This window comes from Aquarana catesbeiana, linkage group LG07, assembly GCF_042186555.1.
Source record: "Aquarana catesbeiana isolate 2022-GZ linkage group LG07, ASM4218655v1, whole genome shotgun sequence".
Taxonomy (NCBI): Eukaryota; Metazoa; Chordata; class Amphibia; order Anura; family Ranidae; genus Aquarana; species Aquarana catesbeiana.
The window spans coordinates 287,806,589-287,830,938 of record NC_133330.1 but is presented as its reverse complement, the minus strand read 5'-3'; the positions used below and the strand labels follow the sequence as shown (position 1 = coordinate 287,830,938).

The 24,350-nt window shown below is 41.7% G+C and overlaps 1 protein-coding gene across 2 annotated transcripts in view; it reads right to left on the bottom strand.

Moving 5' to 3' along the window:
* TTC4 (tetratricopeptide repeat domain 4) overlaps positions 1-24,350 on the bottom strand; it is a 34,983-nt gene that overhangs the window by 5,834 nt on the left and 4,799 nt on the right. For both annotated transcript variants that reach the window (XM_073593462.1, XM_073593460.1), the window contains 8 exons: positions 21,727-21,835; positions 18,592-18,753; positions 16,293-16,370; positions 11,015-11,139; positions 7,842-7,928; positions 5,079-5,272; positions 4,891-4,975; positions 2,180-2,262 (listed from right to left, as the gene is read on the bottom strand). In XM_073593462.1, the coding sequence (XP_073449563.1) occupies positions 2,180-2,262; positions 4,891-4,975; positions 5,079-5,272; positions 7,842-7,928; positions 11,015-11,139; positions 16,293-16,370; positions 18,592-18,753; positions 21,727-21,835 (923 nt within the window). The remainder of the gene's footprint in view (positions 1-2,179; positions 2,263-4,890; positions 4,976-5,078; positions 5,273-7,841; positions 7,929-11,014; positions 11,140-16,292; positions 16,371-18,591; positions 18,754-21,726; positions 21,836-24,350) is intronic.

Here is a 24,350-nt window from a genome sequence, read left to right as displayed (position 1 = left end):
CCTGAGAAAAAAATATAGTAAACGGCCACCGCCTGTCTTGCCGCCGCCTAGGAGCGATGCCCACGACAGTCGGACTCACCCTGAGCCCATATGAAGAGGGAGAGGGAGCCCAGCCAGCAGCACTTCACCTCAGCTGTGGAATGGGAGGAACAGCTCTCATGAGGTAAAAAAGTGTTTGATGGAAATCCAGGAAACCTGAGCTCCCAGGACAGCACCTGAGAGCCCTGACCTCCCACGAAGTGTTCCCTCCGGAGGAAACACAAAAACTGACAATGTGTGGAAAGGAGCCTCCTTTTAAAGTTTGGTGGAAGAGGTGTTTCCTGTTGGCAAGGGGAGGAGTCACTCTCTCAAGTGCTGTCCTGAAAGACGATAAGGGAAAACTGAAATATCACATGGTCCTAAGTATTCAGACCCTTTGCTGTGACACTCATATATTTAACTCAGGTGCTGTCCATTTCTTCTGATCATCCTTGAGATGGTTCTACACCTTCATTTGAGTCCAGCTGTGTTTGATTATACTGATTGGACTTGATTAGGAAAGCCACACACCTGTCTTTATAAGACCTTACAGCTCACAGTGCATGTCAGAGCAAATGAGAATCATGAGGTCAAAGGAACTGTCTGAAGAGCTCAGAGACAGAATTGTGGCAAGGCACAGATCTGGCCAAGGTTACAAAAAATTTCTGCTGCACTTAAGGTTCCTAAGAGCACAGTGGCCTCCATAATCCTTATATGGAAGATGTTTGGGACGACCAGAAACCTTCCTAGAGCTGGCCGTCTGGCCAAACTGAGCTATCGGGGGGAGAAGAGCCTTGGTGAGAGAGGTAAAGAAGTACCCAAAGTTTACTGTGGCTGAGCTCCAGAGATGCAGTCAGGAGAAAGTTGTAGAAAGTCAACCATCACTGCAGCCCTCCACCAGTCGGGGCTTTATGGCAGAGTGGCCCGACGGAAGCCTCTCCTCAGTGCAAAACACCTGAAAGCCCGCATGGAGTTTGCTAAAAAACACCTGAAGGACTCCAAGATGGTGAGAAATAAGATTCTCTGGTCTGATGAGACCGAGATAGAACCTTTTGGCCTTAATTCTAAGCGGTATGTGTGGAGATAACCAGCCACTGCTCATCACCTGTCCAATACAGTGCCAACAGTGAAGCATGATGGTGGCAGCATCATACTGTGGGAGTGTTTTTCAGCTGCAGGGACAGAACAACTGGTTGCAATCGAGGGAAAGATGAATGCAGCCAAGTACAGGGATATCCTGGACGAAAACCTTCTCCAGCCTGCTCAGGACCTCAGACTGGGCCGAAGGTTTACCTTCCAACAAGACAATGACCCTAAGCACACAGCTAAAATAACGAAGGAGTGGCTTCACAACAACTCCGTGACTGTTCTTGAATGGCCCAGCCAGAGCCCTGACTTAAACCCAATTGATCATCTCTGGAGAGACCTAAAAATGGCTGTCCACCAACATTTACCATCCAACCTGACAGAACTGGAGAGAATCTGCAAGGAGGAATGGCAGAGGATCCCCAAATCCAGGTGTGAAAAACTTGTTCCATCTCTCCCAAAAAGACTCATGGCTGTATTAGATCAAAAGAGTGCTTCTACTAAATACTGAGCAAAGGGTCTGAATACTTAGGACCATGTGATATTTCAGTTTTTCTTTTTTAATAAATCTGCAAAAATGTCAACAATTCTGTGTTTTTCTGTCAATATGGGGTGCTGTGTGTACATTAATGAGGAAAAAAATGAACTTAAATGATTTTAGCAAATGGCTGCAATATTACAAAGAGTGAAAAATGTAAGGGGGTCTGAAAACTTTCCGTCCCCACTGTAAAAGCCTGAGCTGTCTTAGATCAGCTTCATCTTCTGCATGGGACCAGACAGACTTTGGTGTGAATGTGGTCACAGTGTGAACAATTACAGTAAGTCCAGTAAGAACTCTGGGATCATTGATGCCTAGATGTTCAGGCCAAATTTAGTAGAGTCTATAATGTGAAACTTGACTTTATTCCTTCTAATTTCTAAAAAATGTTCACACTTTTTTTTTCTTCACTTTTCTTGATTGCAGTTTAGCAATACAGCCTAGTCTCAACTATGACACCAGCCTGCGACTAGACAGTGAAGGCAGCCATAGCTCATATAGAACTATGAAATTGATGGTATCCCTTAGTCATCTCACCTGCTGTGCTGCATGATTTCCAGCAAGGTGCTCTTTGGATCCACCTGGTAGAAACACTCAGAGTCTTCATCCTCAAAGTAAACCTACACAGACAGGTACAATATTAGTTAACAGAATAATGTAAGGCGTTAGAAAATGCTTATATGGAACAATGCAAACACTACTACTATGCCATCAATGACATTCATTATTTGAAAAAAATACAAAGATACTATAAAGATTATCTGCTAAAAATGTCCTGCTTGATATTGGAATTTACAAGGTAATGTAAATGAAGAACTCCAAACATGCTACAGTATAGATCATGAACCTGCTTTAAAGCCGGCCATACATGGAAAAACTGAACAGATTCCCCTATCCACACAAGCGAGGTAGATCGAGGAATTGGCCGCATTGCTAACCAAACAAACATTCTCCAACAAGCAAGTTTAAAAGGGAACAGCCATAGATGGTATGAGATTCAGCTGGGTCAGCAGATTTCGGTCCATCTATGTCCAGCTTAGATATGTGCAAATATATCATTCCAAAACTATACATATTCTGTCCAAGCCCTAAATATGCAAATGAGTTCCCCTATCAAGCCGACACCCATAATTATTATTGGTCAGTATGTGACTCACTGCAGCTACTCATCAAATAATTGTATGCAGTGCACCATCTAGAGGTTAAAGGATAAGTTCACCTTTCATAACATGTTACACCCACATTGTGGGTGTAACATGTTCCTGAATCAGCAGCCCCCGCAACCCCTCCCTAAGCCCCCATTGTGACAGCGGGCAGAGGATCTTCTCCCCGCTCTGTCACAATTTAAAAAGAGCGTGGCTGTGCGGGGCTCTGCCCACCCAGCCGCATCATTTATTAACAGAGTTCTGTGAATGAGAGAACCACAAATAGCATCAACCATTGCGGCTGCGGGCTTGTAGTTCTCAATGAACTATGAGGGCACCGGTGAGCACTCTAGTAGTTCATCGAATCTTCCTGACATTTAGTAACTGCCTGTCCATACGAGGTACAGGCAGACAGCTACACTGACAGTCTGCATTAGCCTGATGCTGCACCTGCAATCTGCTGATCATGGGTGAAATGCTTTACAGGCTCCTAATAAAAAAAATTAAAATAAATGCACACTATTTTTATCTGCAAAAAGATGTGCATTTATTTCTATTTTTTAAAGGTAAACTCAGCCTTTAAAGCAGAGAAGCACAAGTCTATTGATGTTAGGATGACAATTGACTCAGGATTTCATATTTTGTGTATATCATAAAGCTGATGTTTAGCCAAATAAAAAAAACAAAACATTTTTTTAGTGAGCTAACTTACCTGTAACAAAGAATGCCCCACATTATGCATGCAGATGGATACTGTAGAAATCTTCACTGCAGGAATGCCCCGTCTCTTTCCTGTCTCTGAAATTCTGGCGCTGTGGGGGTTGATAGCTGTGGACTTTCTGTATAGCTACTTTGAAAAACTACTCAATGAGCACCTGCCCCCTCTTTCCTCCTCCTCCTCTGAGAAACATTCTTTCATTGCTTTTACTGCCAGTAACAGGATGTGTGAATGGATCAGAGAATCCTGTGACTCCTCGGACTCTCTTCCATTCACAGATCATTCGACAGGCATTAAAACAAATTAAAGAACATTTCTCAATGAAGGAGGAGGAGGTGGGTCCTTATCAGGAACGGTTTCACAGCAGTTACACCAAAGACCCAAAGCGATTAGCATCCGTGGTACCAATGTTGACAGGAAGAGGAAGAAGGACAGGGCATCCCCAGTAAAGATTTCTATAGAATACAGCTGCCATTACAGGTAAGGTAGCTCACTAGAGCTATAGAGATTTTTTTTTATTTATGGCTAAACGTCAGCTTTAATTATCCAGACCTGCCTACAGTTATATATACAGATGAAAGAAAAACTACAGAATTTTTTAAAAATTATTAAGTGACTGTTAGAGCCATGTGTATTTAAAGTGGTTGTAACCCTAAAAAAAAAAAAAATTATGATCCTGATCTTTTAAAGCAGGATACACAGCATAGTGCCTGTGCTGTGTCATTTGTCCCTCTTTCGGTTCTACAAAAGCTTGGTTGATTTTTCCTGTTCCTGTTAGTGTGCTGACCACAGGGTAATCATGGCTGCTGATAGATGATTATCAGGTTACGTGCCGCCGTCAGTCTGCTGCTCTTCCCTCTCCCACTCCCTCCCTGTCAGTTCAGTGTGTCTGTGTGATCCATCTCCTTCCCGCCACTATAGCTGTAACATCACTGACAAATCCTGTAAGCCCCTCTCTTACAGGATGATATAATGTGCAGTATCCGGGGTTTTTATTAATTATTGCGCAAAATACCTTATTTATACTCACATGACCTCCCGCCACTCTCCTCCAGGCTGACGTCAACGGGGAATCTCGGCCCCTGCTGTGGTGCTTGGAGTGGGGAAGGAGAGCGCTGGCAAGTCACGTGAGCGCCCAGCGGCACTGTAAAATAAGGTATTTAGCTGAATAATTTTTGAAAAACACAGATACTGCACAGTATATCTTGCTGTAACAGAGGGGATTCCAGGATTTGCGATTAGTGACTTTACAACCACTTTAAATACAGACAAGGTTGTTAAAATGTATCTGAAATTGCAGATGGTTTTGTTAAAGAGACAGTTAAGATTCCTAGAGTTATTCTTGAAATATCTGTAGAAATGTTGACTGTCTCTAGTGCACTAACCTCTAGATTTGGAGCAAGGTATTTTCTTTCTGTGTCCCATGGGGGCAAATCCTCAGAGAACATTGCTGTTAGATGATCAAGTAACCTTAAAAAAGAATTGATACAATGTTTGACTTGGGTTATACTTGTGAAAAAGTTTACGTGACTAGGATACTAGACCCATTAAGGATGTTCCGGTTGTTATTTACCTGGAGTCCTCAAGAAATGCAGAGATAAAGTCTGTCTGACTGTGCTCTGGGTAAAAAAACAACACCGGCCAGCTAAGACGACCATTCTCATTCAAAAACACCCGAGTTCCAGTTGCATCTTCCGAGGAGGTAATGCTATAAGTTGTCTCTTCGTCATCATTGCTTCTTTGTTCTTGCAACCTTATCCCTCGAGACTACATTGGGAAAAAAAACACTAACTACAAGGCCATAATAACAGCTGTAATGGAAAAGGATTGTGTACGTAAACCAATGTGGAAATCTGTTTTCTTGCTCTGACACTCATTTCAAGTTGCTTTGATCTGCGATTGACTCACTTCTGATGTTACTGATTCGTTTAGGAGTTTCTTCTGATCGGAGTCAAATTTCCTTTGCATTCAAAATAGACTTCTATTAGGCGGAAAAGCAATACAGACACAGTTGCACATGGACACAGTGTTTGGCGGGATGAATTTCTGATCTAATCCCTCCAAACCTTAGGCCCCCTTATATCTGTGCTCTGCATTATTGTGCACTATATTGCATAGCTTAGCACATGTTAACACATGATTTTTGGTGTATCGCAGTGCCATTTGTTTATAAAATCACCATATTGTGTTATTAAAGTACACACAGTCATATTTCATTAAAAAATAAAGAGTTTTCTGTCCTATTTATAATGAATGGGCTGCTTTAACTAACACAATAGCCTGGAGAAAAGGAAAGGGGCATTCCTTAGTGTCCTTACACACCATATTACATATAAATATGCATGTGCAGTAATGTGCATTTGCATACATTTTTACGCGTGTAGCATATATGCATGAATGTGTACTGTGGTGTGAACAAGGCATATAGAAAACCATTGTTTTCTATGTGCTCTTGCAGTGACCTGCATTTATCTAGTACAGAAAAATGCAGGTCACTGGGCATGGTGTAAATGAACCCTTTCAGGGTTAGGGTGCCAGATGTTAGGGTGCCAGATATCGCTGAATAACTATTGCAGAAACAAACAATGACTAAGAGGCAGACAGAAAGATGGGTCACTGAAAAAACAGGACATACCACAATTTAAGGACCCCCCCCCCTATTTTTAATGTATTCTATAACAGTTTCACTTTTTTTTTTTCGTCTAGTAACCTCTCTGTAGTTTTTTTTTTTTTTTTAACCTACATCTGGAAGGATACTAGACAAAAAAATAAAAATAATGCCAACCTCCCATCAACTACTGCACCACTGGAGTCCCTCCCACGTTTTTCTTTGGTTTCCTTTTTTCCTTTACACTTTTGGAGTTTTTAAAGATTGCATAAAACTTTTAGGCCTTATGCACACTGGACGTTTTACAGCTGCTCCTAGGGGGTGTCGAGCCTTTTTTTTTTTTTTTTTACAGCTTAAAACCCCTCAACAAATTATTTTATGTGTCCATGCACACCATGGCTTTTAGACGCAGGAAAAAAAAAAAATAATAATGCCAGTGCGTCCAGGTGCAGCAGCGTTTAGACAGAAAAAATGCTTGACGCTACTAAACGCGCCTAAAAGCTAGTGCTTGAGCATTAATTAATTTCCATAGCCAGAATAAATTATTTATTTTGGCCAATGAAATGAATTAACACTTGAGAAGTAGTGACTCATGTGATTGGCCATGTAGTTGCCATCATCCCTTATATAGTAAAAAAAAAAAAAAATGTAGAGAACCTCTAATTTGTGATTTTTAAGGCAACAAAAATGTGAAAAAGTGTTATATTAAAAATTAATTTATTTTACAAAATATTTATAGAAAAATTTCATAAGGAATTCTAAAACATTACATTTCCATGTTAAAAGCATTGTATATTCGAAAAAGTGATACTGTCCGCTAAAGAATTCAGGGACCTCCAGAACAGCTGGTGGTAACGAAAAGAAGCGGTTCATCCAACGCGTTTCAAATAGTAGTAATTATACAAACTTCGTCAGGGATATTGTATCACTCTCTATGATAAATAATAAAAAATTCATTCAATACATACAACATTTAGAAACTCCATGTAACGGTTATATTTCATACACAATGATGCAGTAATGTGTATGAAATATAACCGTTACATGGAATTCCTAAATGTTGTATATTGAATGAAGTAAGCACACCGTGGTCAGTTCTCTAGCTATGCTGGGAACTCAGTGTACTTTCCTCCAATAATCCTACTTGTCCTGACACCCCCCCACTGCACAGCCATTCACTGGGAAGCTCAGTGTGCTGCTGCATCTCCTCCTCCAGCTCTTATGCAGCTGATAATACTGCAGCTGCTGACTTTTAATATATGGACACTTACCTGTCCAGGGAGCCCGCGATGTCGGCAGCCGAAGCCGATCTGTCCTTCGGCTCTCGGCTGCTGCCACTTCCATCCTAGGTAAGGGAATAAGGAAGTGAAGCCGTGCGGCTTCACTTCCTGGTTCCCTACTGCGCATGCGCGAGTCGCGCTGCGCGTCCTCTCTGGTCCCTGCTGTGTCCTGGGACCTGTGTGTCTCCCAGAATACAGCGGGGGAGGACAGTGTAGGCGCCGGAAGTGGCGTAGGTCACCGCAAGCGTCGCGATTATCTATGCCAGGAAGTGGGAGCAAATACCTGTATTAGACAGGTATCTGCTCCCTCCTCCCCCCTGAAAGGTGCCAAATGTGACACCGGAGGGGGGGGGGGAATCCAAAAAGTGGAAGTTCCATTTTTGGGTGGAACTCCACTTTAACTACTACTGTAAAAAAAAAAAAAAAAAAGGAGCTTTAGATTACATACCTTAATGGCATTGAGCAGAGAGTTATTTTCCATCTGTTTCTTCTTTTCAGTCAGTTTCATTTTCCTGGCATCTCTGTCTGCTGCCCTCTGTAAACAGAATAAGATTTTTGCATTCACTATAAAATCCTTTTTTTAAAAACCAATTGACGGTCACAGGAAGTCTTATATTTTCAGGTTAAACTGCTGCCTACAGGCTTGAATGACTCTGGCAAACAAACTATAGGCCAGCCCAGGACAACCCATTCTACTACCAGCATGCCTCAGTTTTATAGCAAAGCAGCACTGAAAGCATGATCATAAACAAAGAGGGGTGGGACCAGTGGCGGTGCATCCATAAGGGCGCATGGGCGCCGCCCCCTCTCTCCAGCCACCACCACATCTATGACCAATGGATAGATTTATGCATTGCATGAATCTATCCATAGCCGCCGCTGCCACCCCCTAGTCAGGTGCTCGGCTCCTTTTCGGGCACCTGAAATACAGCAGCGGGGGGTGTTTTTGAAGCACCCGTTTAGAGCCACAGGCTCTAATAGGCTTCAAAATAGGTGAACTGCGAGCGTCATGCTTGTCGCCGTCACCTGCTGCCCCACCGAGACAGGGTAAGTGCCAGGCAGATGGCGAGCGGGGGGGGGGGGGGGGTATGGGGGGTTGTACAGTGGCAGTGATCGATGGGCACAGTGGCAGCGTTCGATGGTTTTTTTCTGAATTTTTCAGTTCGTTTGCGCCCCCCCAAAAAAATTTGAGCACCAGCCGCCACTGGGTGGGACCAATGTCCTCAATGGGATACAGGAAGTTCTAAAGCTTTATGATGTCCAATAACAGTCCAAATGATGGATGGGCAAAACAGCAAACAAATGCTAGCCTTTATGAAAGAAGCAGTGCATAAGAAATAGACTAGTAAAGCTGAACCACATACAGACATTAGGGGGAAATTTCTTTTTGATGAACTTGAGTCAGACAGAGTAATGGAAGAACAATATCATGTTTAAAGTCAAAGTCTGAAACAGCCTTCAGATCCCACAAAACCAATGAGAAATGATCGGGTACAGCAACATGGCAGACCTCATGTACATAGGTCTTAATCAAAGACTGAGATGCCAACGAACTCTGAAAGAGAATGGAAAGGGCAGAAACTTGACTCCTGAAAGTGTCAGGCACTGGTCCAAACCCATCAGCTGGAAGGAGAGGATTCGTCCCACGCAGAATCTCCTGGGGTGAAAGGCACCAGACTCCCACCAAGTGAAAAAAGCCTTCAATGTCTGATGATAGACCTTGCAGGAAGTAGACTTCCTAGCCTTCAGCATTGTGGGAATCACAAACTCCAAAATGCCTGCGTCCCTTACAACCTGGGCTTCAAGAGCCATGCTATTTCAGCCAGAGACAATGAAGCAGGATTGCAGCTTTGCCCTTGGGACACCAGATCTGGACGGTCTGGCATGGTCCATGATGCATCTGCCAGAAAACTTACCAGGTCAGCATACCATATCCGCCTTGGTCAATCTAAAGCAGTGAGGATCACCAGAATACCTGCCATCTTGATCCTGCAGAGTAGACAAGGATGTTTCAAGCAAATGCACAGATTAGGCTGTACTGATCTCACAGAGCCACCAAAGCATTCACTGCTTCTGTCAGGGGATCCTTGCCCCTGGATACAAACCTGCTCAGTTATGGTACCTGGAGGCCAGTACGTCCATATCCAGCACCCGTGACTCAGGTCCAGGAACATTTCTGGGTGAGGGCACCACTCTCCTGGGTCCAAGCACTCACTGCCAGCTGAGGAAATCTGCCTGTAATTGTCAAAATTTTGAATGTGCATGGGATGACAAGGCCGGAATGTGTAGATCTGTCCAGGACAAGATCTACTCTACCTCATTAGCAACATAAAACGTCTGGTTCCTTCCCAATGGCCGATGTATGCCACTATCATGTAGCTGTCCAACTGAAACCAGATCACATGGCCTTCAAACAGGTTGGTCTAATACTGAAGGGACAGCCAAATCAGCCAAAGCTTCAGGATGTTTACCAGGAGATGAGATTCTTCCTACTGACAAGGTCCTCAGGACACCTGCCAAACTCATTTAGCTGGCATCCTTCGTGAGAATATTCCATAACATGGGAAGAAAAGACATTCCCTGACTCCTGAGACAGATTCCTGGCCCACCGAGGAAGAGATAGCCTGATCTCTGGTGTCGGTCTGTCCAGAGATGGGACCGATTTGTCCTATGACCTCAGAATGTTGTTTTGCAAATATCTAGAATAAAACTGGGCAAAGGAGATGGCTTTGAAAGAGGCTACCATCAGCTCCAAGACTCTTATGCAGACGGAGTCAGATGGCTTCCGGACTGAAATGTTCCAAGCTGAGACAAGAGAGTCTGAAACTCCTCCTGGGGAAAAAACCCTCTAAGCCAAAGTGCTCTAAACATATGCACTGAAAGGACACACATGCGAGAGGTAAGACAGGAAGCTTCCAGCAAACTATCACAGAAGAAGTTTAACACTGCATCCATCTGCCCCACACGTTCATCAAGCAAGGGTTTAACTACAGCGGTGGTTAAATCCCTTTTATGGGATTTTGACCAATCAGACGTGATATAGCAAAGTAAAGTCACATATGGCAAAGTAAAGTCACAGCCAGAATCAAGGGCAAAGCAGGACCTGCCAATGAGAACAAAGCACTGGAAAGGGCTTTCAACAACTTACTGGCTGGGTCCTTGAATCCTCCACCTGTATGGTAGTCCCCTTGTAAAGGCAAAAAGACTGGTTCCTTTCTGGGAACAGACCAATTCATAATGCCACAGAACCACGTGGTTCCACAAGTTTCACACATCCCATCCTGCTCTGGACAATCAGCATCTCCTATGACACATTCTATTTTGGGTAGATTAAGGTGTTTGTGCTTCCTCTGAGGATAAATGTTGGGGTATCTTTCTGACACTCATTAGAACTGCAGAAGTGTCTTGGATGAGCTGTGAAACATTTTCAACATTACAGAAGATGTCCACCAGCTACATATTACAGAACAACTACTACTAGCTAGAGCATGACCTAGATAAATGAGAGCACTCACAGTCTTCTTTATAATGGCACCAAAATACAAGGCTTCAAAGTTGCTATTGTCCTCTGTCTCATCACAAAAGGAGTACCAGAGCCTGCAGATTACACACGCCTCTCACCTGCAGTTTATCTGCCTTTGTTCTCATTTCCAACAGCTTTTTCTCACTTGGGTTGATCCGTAAACCTTCATCGCACCACTTCAAAGCTTCTAAATAATTCTTTATTTCTATGTAACATAAAACACCTGAAACACAGCAGAGAAAACAGTCAGTACAAGGGTGAACCTTTTATTGTTGTCTGTGTCCCTATGACTGTTACATCCTGACCATCAGGGTATTTTCTTCTACAGGATCCACAGCCACAAGTTAGTGACAATGTTACCGGCCCATAACAGTGCCTGTATGGATCTCTCTATAGATGAAGAATACAATACAGGACAATGGAAACACAAAGTTCAGCTTCCAAAAAGGACATGCGTACCACTGGCTCAAACAATAGAAATACAGAAAGAGCACCAGACCAAAACCAGATAAAACTCCAAGATAATTTTAATTATGTAAAAAAAAAAAAAAAAAACATAAAAAAGTCAACACATATCAGGGGCAACACCACTCCCCCTTCATCAAGGCTGAACACAGGATAAAACTTGGATGGACTCAGAGAAAAAAGTGACTTTAAATGCTTCTGTTGCTGCTCAGCAACTGTTACTCTATGTTAGTACACCCAATTTTATCCTGTGTTGAGCCCTGAGGTAGTATGTTGCCCCCCGAAACGCTTTACATGATTTAACATTTCTTTTTTCCCCCAACAATTAAAATGACCTTGAACTTTTTCATCCGGTTTTGGTCTGGTTCTGCTTTCTGTATTTTTACGGTTTGAGCTACTGTTTGGTGTCCACCGAGCCTTGCTGTGTGTGAGCTGCCTCACCAGAGCTATTGAGCTTGTTTCAAACTTTCCTTCATCTGACTACCTATGCAAGTCTATAGGTTTCCAGCACCTCTTTGAGTATGATGTATATCACTGAGGTAGTGAAGAGGAAATCACTTTCAGTGGCACAAGCAACCAAGAAAACCTATTTCAATGGGGTAAAAATGTGTGAAGCTTCACACATTACCACCCCATCTTTGACTTAGTACTTCAAAGACAAGGTTATTCTCTCTTTATTTATTTTTTTGCTGATTCTTTGTTTTGATTTTATAGTAGACATGGGTTATACATAGCAACCAAAACCTCACAAAGGTCCTAACATTCCCCCATTTCCTCTAAATATAAATATATACAGTGAGGGAAAAAAGTATTTGATCCCCTGCTGATTTTGTACGTTTGCCCACTGACAAAAAAAATGATCCGTCCATAATTTTAATGGTGAATTTATTTTAACAGTGAGAGACAGAATAATGAAAATATCCAGAAAACGCATTTCAAAAAAGTTATGAATTGATTTGCATTTTAACGAGTGAAATAAGTATCCGACCCCTTTGCAAAACATGACTTACTACTTGCCTGGTGGCAAAACCCTTGTTGGCAATCACAGAGGTCAGACGTTTCTTGTAGTTGGCCACCAGGTTTGCACACATCTCAAGAGGGATTTTGTCCCACTACTTTTTGCAGATCCTCTCCAAGTCATTAAAGTTTCAGGGCTGACGTTTGGTAACGCGAACCTTTAGCACCCTCCACATATTTTCTATGGGATTAAGGTCTGGAGACAGGCTAGGCCACTCCAGGACCTTCTTCTTTTTGAGCCACTCCTTTATTGCCCTGGTCGTGTGTTTTGGATACATTGTCATGATGGAATACCCATCCACGACCTATTTTTAATGCCCTGGCTGGGGGGGAAGGAGGTTCTCACCCAAGATTTGACGGTATATGGCCACATCCATCGTCCCTTTGATGTGGTGAAGTTGCCCTGTCCCCTTAGCAGAAAAACACCCCCAAAGCATAATGTTTCCACCTCCACGTTTGACGGTGGGGATAGGGTTCTTGGGGTCATAGGCAGCATTCCTCCTCCTCCAAACACAGCGAGTTGAGTTGATGCCAAAGAGCTAGATTTTGGTCTCATCTGACCACAACACTTTCACCAGGTTCTCTGAATCATTCAGATGTTCATTAGCAAACTTCTGACAGGCCTGTACATGTGCTTTCTTGAGCAGAGGGACCTTGCGGGCGCTGCAGGATTTCAGTCCTTCATGGTGTGTTACCAATTTTTTTCTTGGTGACTACGGTCCGAACTGCCTTGAGATCATTGACTAGATTCTCCCGAGTAGTCCCGAGCTGATTCCTCACCTTTCTCATGATCACTGAAACTCCACGAGGTGAGATCTTGCAAGGAGCCCCAGACCGAGGAAGATTGACAGTTATTTTGTGTTTTTTCTATTTGCAAATAATCGCACCAACTGTTGTCACCCTCCCATCAAGCTGATTGGCGATGGTCTTGTAGCCCATTCCAGCCTTGTGTAGGTCTACAATCTTGTCCCTGACATCCTTGGACAGCTCTTTGGTCTTGGCCATGGTGGTGAGATTGGAATCTGATTGATTGCTTCTGTGGACAGGTGTCTTTTATACAGGAAACAAGCAGAAAATAGCAGTACTCACTTTAAGAGAGTGCTCCTAATCTCAGCTCGTTACCTGTATAGAAGACACCTGGGAGCCAGAAATCTTGCTGATTGATAGGGGAGCAAATACTTATTGCACTTATTAAAATGCAATCAATTTATAACTTTTTTGAAATGCGTTTTTCTGGAAATTTTTGTTGTTATTCTGTCTCTCACTGTTAAAATAAATCTACCATTAAAATTATAGACTCATTTCTTTGTCGGTGGGCAAACGTACAAAATCAGCAGGGGATCAAATACTTTTTTCCCTCACTGTATCCTAAGCTTAAAATATGCTGTCTTAAAGTTGAAATAAAAAAAAAAAAAAAAAATGGGTGAACAGGCAGGATTTTTAATGCAGAAGAGACATGCTAGGTCTCTTCAGCATTAAAGTTATTTATCCGCCTGTCCGCTCCTGTACAGTGAACTCCATCGCATGTCCAGGAGTGATGTCATCTCAGCTGGACAATGAAAGCGGCCGCCGATCTAGACCTGAGAGCTGGCTGCCTGAAGACGTCATCAGCTTGTGGGGAGCACCAGGGCGCCACATCGCTGAAGTGAGGGCGATTATAGCTCCGCTTTAAAAATAATTTGTTCTCTTAAATAAAAAAAAGTTCATGAATTAAACCAGCAGTCTATATCACCACCAAATGTCAGTTTATAATTATTTTACAACGCAAAGCTAAATTCACTGTGTGGCCATTCTGAATAATAATTATGACCAAATAGCTCTGCTCTCTATCATGGCAGTGACCATTTAAACACTTTCCTGGGTGGACGTCATATGACGTCATTGACTTTAAGTGGCGATATCTGAATGATGCCTGCAGCCACAAGCATCATCCAGATATCTTTTTTTTCTGCCGGCGACTCCCTACAGTGTAAAAGCCATCCGGTGCTTCTCTGGTGTTTCCGGTGCGATTGAGGAGCCGGAGAGTAAATCCACCACCAGTGGCGACTTACTATAGAGCTGGTCCCTGGCCATTTTTATGACCCTCGGAGGCTGGAAGCGACATCATGACGTCACTTCCGGCCGATGTAAACACTGCCATTTTTTTTGCTGGAAAGCCTGAGATCGTTTTTTTTTTTTTATCTCAGGCTTTCCAGCATAGAATACAGATGTGGAGACTTGGGGCCAGTTCACACCACATGCAGTCCAGTGTGTTTTTTTTTCTGCATCAAAAACACACGTAAAGTAGGTTATATGGTTTCCAATGGTGTAGTTCACACCAGTGCAGTCAGCTCCAGGGCTTTCCAGCTCCAGGAAAAAAAAAAAAAAAAAAGTAGAACCTGCTGCATTTTTCCTGCACTGTACTGGTACACAGTAAAACGCATAAAAAATGCCCCGCAATGCACTGGAATGCATCAAAAATGCACCTGACCCCAGTAGAGTGAAAAAAAAATAGGAAAGAAAAAAAAGCATCTGGAATTCGTCAGAAAACGCATCAAAAACGCATTGGAACGTGCCAAAATGCATTAAAAACGTGCATGCAGCACACTTCATTAGTTTGGGTATAAATCCAACTATGAGTAAATGTTCCCCTGATGTATGACTGTTGATTGAGAGGGAGCAGGAATCGCCTTGTAATTCATTAATCCTTGAAAGAAATTATTAGAACGGCTGAGTGCAGTGTATAGAATGTTTTAAGTTGTATTATTGAGCAGTTTGTGTTATCTGTATCTGTTAGCCAGGGAATGCCCAAAGACTATGTTCTGTACCTATACAAATCATCTTCAATAAAAATAAATATAAAAAAAAAAAAGTGCATGCAGAAATGTATCCGGAACGGATCTGGAGTGCATTTTTGTGGTGTGGATCAGCCCTTATAGACCTCAGTTCTCTTCGTAAAGAGGACCTGGCATGCCCTTTTCCTATTACAAGGAATGTTTACATTCCTTGTAATAGGAATAAAAGTGATCAAAAAATAAACAATTAAAAGGGAAAGTTTAAAAATAAATAAAATAAACAATTTATTTATTTTTTTAAAGCGCCCCCATCCCCTTGTTCTTGCACACAGAATCAAATGCATACTTAGATCGCGCCTGCATAAGTAAACGTAGTTCAAATCACACATGTGAGGTATTGCTGTGATCGTTAGAACGAGAGCAATATTTCTGGTGCTAGACCTCCTCCGTAACTCCAAACTGGTAACCTGTAAAAAAAATGTAATGCATCGCCTATGGAGATTTTTAAGTACTGTAGTTTTGCACCATTCCATGAGTGTGTGCAATTTTAAAATGTGACATGTTTGGTATCTATTTACTCGGTATAACAACATCTTTTATATTTTACCAAAAAATTGGGTTATCCATTGTGTTTTCTTGCATTAAAATTAAAGTGTATTTTCTCCCAAAAAATTGCGTTTGAAAAATTGCTGCGCAAATACCCGGCGACAAAAAAATTGCAATGACCGTCATTTTATTCCCCAGGGTCTCTGCTAAAAAATATAATGTTTGGAAGTTCTGAGTAATTTTCAAGCAAAAAAAGCCAGAACTGGCTTGGGTGGCAAGTGGTTAAATAGGAGATTTTTAAAGCGATGGTTTCCACTGACCATCACCCCGCAACAATAGCATGAGTGCAAAATGTAAATGTGATTTCCTCATGGATGTACAGTGTTCCATAACATGTTGATGTAGCTTTATATGTAGGAGATCTGGGGAAAACGGTGTCCTCAGGGCCAGGCCGACATAGAGGCAGCCACCTCAGTTGAGGCAAAAGCTGAGTATCACCAGACAAGGATTTGCTGGTACATTAAAAATATATGCTGTGGAATATTATAAATAAAGAATAAAAAAAAAGAATTACCTCGAATTATGGCCTTTAGGTGGTCTGGTTTCTGTTTTCTTGCAGCAACTGCATCATTAAGAGATGAGCGGTAGTTACCTATAACAAAAGACACTAGCAGCTGAGTATGACACATTTCTTTAGGTAGCAGGATAGGTGACTGGTGGACTGCAGTGCCTTGGCAAACAAATTGAGACCTTTTATTTTTCTTAATTTGTTAACTACACCTGCAGTATCAAATACATTAGTAGCATCTTCAGCATCTCTCCTCCCCTCTCCCGTTTCACATGCTTGGCTGAAACCTCCAGGAGCCATTGGCTCCTGTTGCTGTCAGTCAAAACCTGTGAGCAGAGAGCCGAGGCAACCCATGTGCAAAGATGCAAACAGCCCTGCTCGGGAGCAAGCCTGCATGAGTGCCCCCATAGGAAGTGTCTTCCTTAGGGGGCACTCAGGGGAGGGAGAGCAGCGCCAGCGGGGAATCTCAGAAGAGGAGGATCGGGGATACTCTGTGTAAAAGCACTGCACAGAGCAGGAAAGTAAAAATGTAAAGCTTTACAATCACCTAAAACCATAACTTAAACCTAAAATCCCTTAAACCCTCCAATGGAACTCTCCCTATAACCTTAAAGAGGAACCGAACTCTGAAAGCGGTGCCAAAAAAAGACGGAGATATAGTAAAGAGACTAGTCACCAATATTGCCTGTGTTCTCCCTGCGTGGATTTTTCCCCTTTTAACCTACCTTGCCACTGTATCCCTGTGTGGAGGTGACCAGCTTGGTGGAGGCAGGGGTTTGTTTCCTCACGTCAGTGCCTCCAGCAAGAACAAAAGTGAGCAACACAGCAGTGCCATCACCAAACCTCACTCCATATTTCCTGAGACTAGAGGCAACTTAGTCTCATACTGCAGATATACAGCTATGAGGATGTAGGTATAGGAGTGCCGAGGCAAACTCACATTACAGAAGTTTATTGATATTTTATTTTTTTTTTTTTAAGAGGAATTCTAGACAAAAGATATATTTTCAGGGTACTGCTAAAGCACAGTTAAAATTTCGAAACTGCCCCTATAAAATGGAAAACCTTCGCTTTTTGAATTTAGTTTCTGTGACAGACCCAACCAGGACAGGGGCTTTTGGAGAGGACTAGGAGCAAGCCTCCTACCCACTGATTATGGCCCATGGAGAGAATAGATCATTCTTCAATGATGGACAACAATGTGATGAAAGCGAGGCATGGATTCATTCTCTGAAGAAAATAAAGCATCCCTTCTGGAGTGGATTGAAAGGTGTGATATTAATCTTGTACAAGTTAATGGTCAGAGGAAATATGGTGGCCCCCCTGCAGACTGGGTTGGAGAGGCTCCTTCACTTGGGACAGAAATATTTATCAACAATATGCCTCAAGAAATCTATGAAGATAAATGAATTGAACTTTTTCAGACTGCTGGAACATTGTATGAGTTTGTCTCACAGACTGTTGTAGAGTTTTTGTCGAGCAGTCTGAAGTGGGGTGGAATTGCTGTTTTTTATGTGTGCCTCCTAGGTGTGCATTCCCATTGTTAATGGAGTTAACTGAGTCGCCTATTGTTTCTGTTTGTTGGCTAATTTGGCTAACTCTTGGAGGTTCCTATTACGGGATTAGCCTTGTGTCAACTTCAGCTCGTTATCTAACCCTTGTGTGATGTTTTGGGTAAAAATTTATTTTGTTTTTTAGGTCATGTGGTGACTGACCTAAGTTTGAAGTGTATAAAAACCTGTATTTCTGCTCAATAAACAGTCATTCCTTTGGATTTTACCTCAACATCTTGTCTGTGTACAATGTTCGGGATAAAGGACTGGTATTCGTTCTCGGTCTAGTAGATGGGTTTGTAGGGCAGGAGGCACTGTTTGGAGGAAACACCCAAGTTGGGTGCCAGTCGTTCCATCACAATTCCCTTTAAGCCTTAAACTAACCCACTATTATATTACCCATACTTTACAAAGGTGCCTAGATTTGGCATTGTGGCTTCACATGTTTTTGCAACAAAAACCTCTGTTTTTTAACCTAAAATGTTGAAAAATTTAAATAGTTTTTTTGTGCTGATTAGATGGAGAGTGGGCTTGGGAATTTTGTATTGCTCTATAGATTATTCTGCACCCATGCCTCTGTACATTTTCTAGATTATAAATGAATCCAAATGGTTGCCATTATTTCCCATCAGTGCCACGGACAGCAATAACAACGTTACAGGAGGTCATATACCCTCCAAAACATTAAAAATGGCTGTATTTCCATTTCGTGTCCAGCCAGGCGTTTTAGATGATATAATCCTTTAACCTACCTAAATAAAACTGTGCTGCTGCCCTGTTGGTGTACAAGACGGCATTCAGCTCCTGGTCTTTGCTGTTTTTCTTGATGCCCTCTGTATATGCCTCAATGGCTTTCTTGTAATGCTTCTCCTTAAAATAGTCATTGCCTTCTTCTTTGCAGGATCTGGCCAGTTCTGTTGCAGGAACACAGACAGTGAGTGTGAAGAGGATACGAACGCTCAGCTAAAAGAATGACTTGTGAATACAAACTACATTACAATTCATGACATAGGGAAAGGTTTCAGAAAAATAACATTTCTGCCATATAGTCATGCACAAAGCAATTCTATTTTATACTCATTGTTATAATGCATAATAGGGGATTACAAAGATATACAGTATATCAATTTCATTTACTTGTATGTGTACTGAGTATTAAAGGAGATCTCAAGTCAAAAATGGACTGCTCCCCTACACATACTTTTAAGAACAGCCCTCTTGGTGCAACAATCTTACTGATTCTCCACTATTTCAAAGTTTATCCACAGCGATAGCCACATTCTGCATGAGGCAGAGGCACGGATTGGCTGCTGTCTGGAAGGGTTGTGTTCGGTATCAATCAGAGGTATTGATTAGCTGATACCTGCTGATTACCCTCTATGTTCTGGTCTAGCCACTGAATAGGATGGAACCTATGAGAGGCAGAAGCACTAATTGGCTTCTGATGTCACTTTCCTCACCATTGACAGGCTGTCTCTGTCTAAGCAGCCAGTCTTTGCCTCTAATTCAAACGATCTTATCGGTATATAAGGGAACCAAGAGGGTCAAAAAAGTATATAAGAGCTTTTATTGTAAATTAGAAGCAAGAGGGATGATGCTTAAGGTCTGGTTTACCAAAACTTTGATAGATGTACATTATTTCTGTTAATTTCTCAGAGAGGTGCCTGTACTGTGGGTTAAAAATTAAAACCTGGCAAGGTACTCAGTAAAGGATTTTATTGCTGACAGATTTCCATGTTGAGCTGGCTCAGCGGCAGAGCAGACCTATGAAGTATCGCATATAGTGTTGTGCTTGCCCTGTAACTAGAACTCCATAAAGCAGCAAGAAAACTGGCAGCCTCCAGACCTGGGCCCCGGCCTTGGCTCAGCCATGCTGACAAGGTCCCTTAACCACTTCAGCTCCAGAAAGGTTTTACCCCATTCATGGAAGGCTATTTAGAACTGCGCTACTATAACTGCTAATTGCGCGGTCATACAAAGCTGTACCCAAATTTCATTTATATAATTTTTCTCACCAAATCTTTTGGTCGAATTTGATAACCACTGGGTTTTTTATTTTTTGCTATATGAAAAAAAAAAAAAAAAGGCCAAAAATTTTGAAAAAAAAAAACAATATTTTCTACTTGCCTGTTAAAAAACATAGCCAATTAAAAATGTAAAAAATTTAATTTCGTCATATATTTTGGAAAAAATGTATTCTGGTAAATGTCTTTGGTAAAAAAATAAATAAGTAAATGAAAAAAAAATCACAATAATTATATATTGATTGATTTGTGTGAAAGTTATAGCATTTACAAACTATGGTATATATACTGGAATTTTTATTTATTTACTTTTTTATATTAGTAATGGCGCTGATCAGCGACTTATAGTTGGACTGTTATAGCTCGGCAGGCAATCTGACACTACCTGACACTGGGGGGGAACTGAGTAACTGACACTGACACTGACATCACCAGTGACATTAATACAGTGATCAGTGTGAATACTATACACTATCACTGTACTGACACTGGCTGGGAAGGGGTTAACACCAGGGGTCGAATAAAGGGTTAACTGTATGCCTAACAAGTGTTAATGTGTGCTGATTTTTACTAAAGGTCTCTTTGTTTCTTATCCCTGCTTTGCAGGGATAGGAAACAGAGAGATGGTTCCCTGTGTACAGAGCTCTGTATTGATTGTCAACACAGGGCTATAATTGGACACAGCCCATCAGCAGGTCCTGGCCATGAATCACTGGCCGGGACCTGGTGACAGACTCCCACTGTGTCTAATCACAGCGGAAGTCAGTGCAGGGGTGAGCATCTGTGCGCCCTACACCTGGAAACAGACAGTGACCTACCAGTACTTTGGTTCTCCTGTATGGGCCGCTCATCCGTAGTACACTATGGGCGGGCGGTCCATAAGTGGTTAAAAAGACCCTCTTGCCAGACCATTTACTTCAACAACAATCTTCCCATAAGATTATATGTGCATTTTACACAATTTACATGTTATTTCCCTGTAAAAGCCTAACCTGTGTAGACATTCTGGGACTGCTGCTGTGTGCCCTCATCTTAGATGTGATGGCAGCAGTCCTGGCAGACTTGGAGATGTGAATCAAGTGACCCTCCACAATATTCCTCTTCACTCCTCCCTGGTTGCTACACAAAAAGTTATGCAGGGGGGTGAGGAGGGTAAGAGCTGGGCCAGCACAGACAGTAATTAGACTCTCCCAGAAGAGGAGACGGCTATGATGTACAAGGAGGAAGGGGACTTTGCTAAGGAACTGACTAGTTAATTTTCCTGCAAGTTCAGAGACACATTGCAAGTTAAAGAAGATCTCCAGGTATTAATATTTTATGCATGGTTACATTCGTCCAACTTGGACCAACGTAACAATGTATATACCATACCTGGCCAATGCCACTGGAAGCTGAAAATCACTGAAGTAGACAAGTGACCTTAACGCCCCACCTTGTCCAATCTGGGAGCACTTTGCATTCATTCAGAAACTGCAAAGCATACTCTGAATGACACCTGTGCTGAGCAGTTGACCTCTTGTGTTCAGAATGCAGCAGGGCAGGCGCTCAGTATGGGCCCTGAAAGCAAGTGGAGATCACTGGGGTAGAGGTGTCTATTTCAGTGATTTCCAGCTTCCAGGGGAATCGGCCAGGTACGATATATACGTAGTTAAATTAGTCCAAGCTAGACCAATGTAACTATGTATAAACATTTCCATACCTGGAATTATTCTTTAACAAAAAAAAAATAATTTAAGGAAATTGCTGCAACTACGCATTTAAAATACTTCAGTTTTCTGTGCGATTACATGCAATTTAAGTTGGTGGCATGCTGTCTTTGATATAAATGCCTTTTAGTAGCTTTTTAAAAACTTTTTATACTACCTTCAGGATCATCAGTCAAAATTGACTGCAGACAAGCCAGCTCCGGGGTGTTCTCTGCTTTGACTTCATCAGGAACTTTCTTCATGAACATGGGAACCTTATCAAATTCCTTCAAGGAATGCAAAAAACACTCATAAATCCCACAATAAAGTACCTACCTACCATTAGAGAATAGTTCATTATGTATGTAATGACCACTCTAAATTTATGTGTACCTATATACAGGACAACGTTGAGATTGTTCAGTGGAAATAGCAGTTCTCTTGTGCAAAGGTCAGCAATCTACAGTAACCAATCAGATTTCAATTTACTGCAGTCAGATCTGGTAAGTTTGTACATACACGGCTCCACCAATTTCTTCTGAATTGTCCAAAATTTTTGTTTGAAGGAGCAGAGTGGAAAATTGGTGGACGAGCATCATCTGCATCCAATCAGATCCAGTTAGAGTTAAGGTATTTTGACAGTGGCCATTGTTGGCTGTCAGAATAAAATAGCCCACAGCAGAAGATCTGTTGTCCATCCATGCAAACAGCATGGAATCTGTTATATTTCTTTTTTTTATTCTGCTGGCTGTAGATATAGTAATTATTAAAAGGAGTTCCCTGGCACCTGAAACGCCATGGGGGAGATTTACTAAAACTGGTGCACACAGAATCTGGTGCAACTGTGCATAGTAACCAATCAGCTTCTAGGTTTTAGTCCCTGTTCTCATCGGTGCGACTTGTAATGCAATTTGACTGTTTAAAATCTCATGTCAAGTCGCAGCCTATTTTGGGCAATTGAACCGTTCAACTCATGTTGCAGCGATTGTGAAAAAGGTTCCTGCACTACTTTTTGATGATTTAATTGCGACTTGCATAGACTTCTGTTAAAAGAAGTCTCAAGCACACACAGTTAAAGACCAGAAGGACACATTTAGGCTGGGATCAGACCATCGTCGCATGCAGCTCACTAAACTGTTGTAACGTTCTATTTGACATAAGCAGTTCTGCGGACGCTAAGACAGACTTATCATTAAGTTACTTATGCGCATTTTTACTCATTTCAATATACTTAAGCGTTTTAGTGGTATGTCATATAAATACCCGTTTTGTTTTTTTTTTGCTGTAACTAATGTCTCATACTCCCCTTTTCACTTTGTTGTGGGCTTCTACAACAGATCAGGAGAGATTCTGACTGGTCAGCCCCTACAAAGAGAATTGCTCTGATCTGGAGGGTGGAAGTTCACCTTTTTCATTTTTACTGAAAAGATGAGCTTACATTTTAAAATAATCATTTAAGGTTTTTGTATAGATTATATATCTGGATTTTTTTTTTGCAAGTTCATCTATAAAGCTGGACTACATATATGGCTATTTTTGCAGTTATTTTGATCCAGCTTAGACCAATGTACGTAAGTAATTATGAGCCATAACTGGCTGATCCCTCTGGATCCTCAGTCGCTGCTGAGCGAGCTGCCACCTATGTTCACAATACAGCAGGGCAGGCACTTGGCACAGGATCCGAAACCTAGTGGAGATCACTGAAGTCATGGTGCCTACTCCAAAGATTGGCTATGTATTGGCCCAACTAGGCTTGCACTGATACCAGTATCTGCGTAAATGCTCCCATGACTAAAACCAAAACCTTTGTGGTGCAATTTGAGATAAAAAAAAATGAATGGGCTCAAATCGCACTACAAAGAATTATATGTGATTTGAACAGGAATGCTGTGCGATTCCTGCCTGAATCACATGTGGCTTCCTCCACCACTCCTGTGTAAATCCAGGCTTGTCATAGTGACTTCAGCCTGGGTTCACACAGGAGCAGTGTGGGAAACCGCGTGCAATTGGACAGGAATTACACCACATTCCTGTTCAAATCACATGTGATTCTTTGCAGTGCGATTTGAGCTCATTCATTTTGTATTGGCTCACATCGCACTGCAAAGATATTGGTAATAGGTATCGGTTCTTCTACTCGCTGGTAAAAAGAACAGATATCAGTGCACCAGGCACAACCCATTCAAACATTGGTCCAAGCTGGACCAATGTAACTATGCAAAATAAGCCCTACCTGGAATTCAGCTTTATCATGCCATAGAGACTGTCTATAGCACAGCATATAAGGTCTGAATTATACTTGTGCCTCTACAGAGCTTACTCAGGAGATGTCCTCCCAAGGAAGTTTTAGCACAGTGGCCAAGTGGTTAGCACTTCTATAGCACATTTTATTTATATATATAAAAAATCTATATATACTGTGTATACAGGTGCATCTCAAAAATTTAGAATATCATCAGAAAGTTAATTTATTTCAGTAATTCAAAAACTCGTATATTATATAGATTCATTACACACAGAGTGTATTTCAAGCATTTCTTTCTTTTAATTTTGATGATTATGGTTTACAACTAGTAAAAACCCAAAATTCAGTATCTCAGAAAAATTTTAATATTGGGAAAAGGTTCAAAATTGTAGACTCATGGTGGTACACTCTAATCAGCTAAAAAACTCAAAACACCAGCCTTTAAATGGTCTCAGTCTGGTTCAATAGGTTACACAATCATGGAGAAATCTGCTGAACTGACAGTTGTCCAGAAGACAGTCATTGACACCCTCCAAAAAGGTAATTGCTAAAGAAAC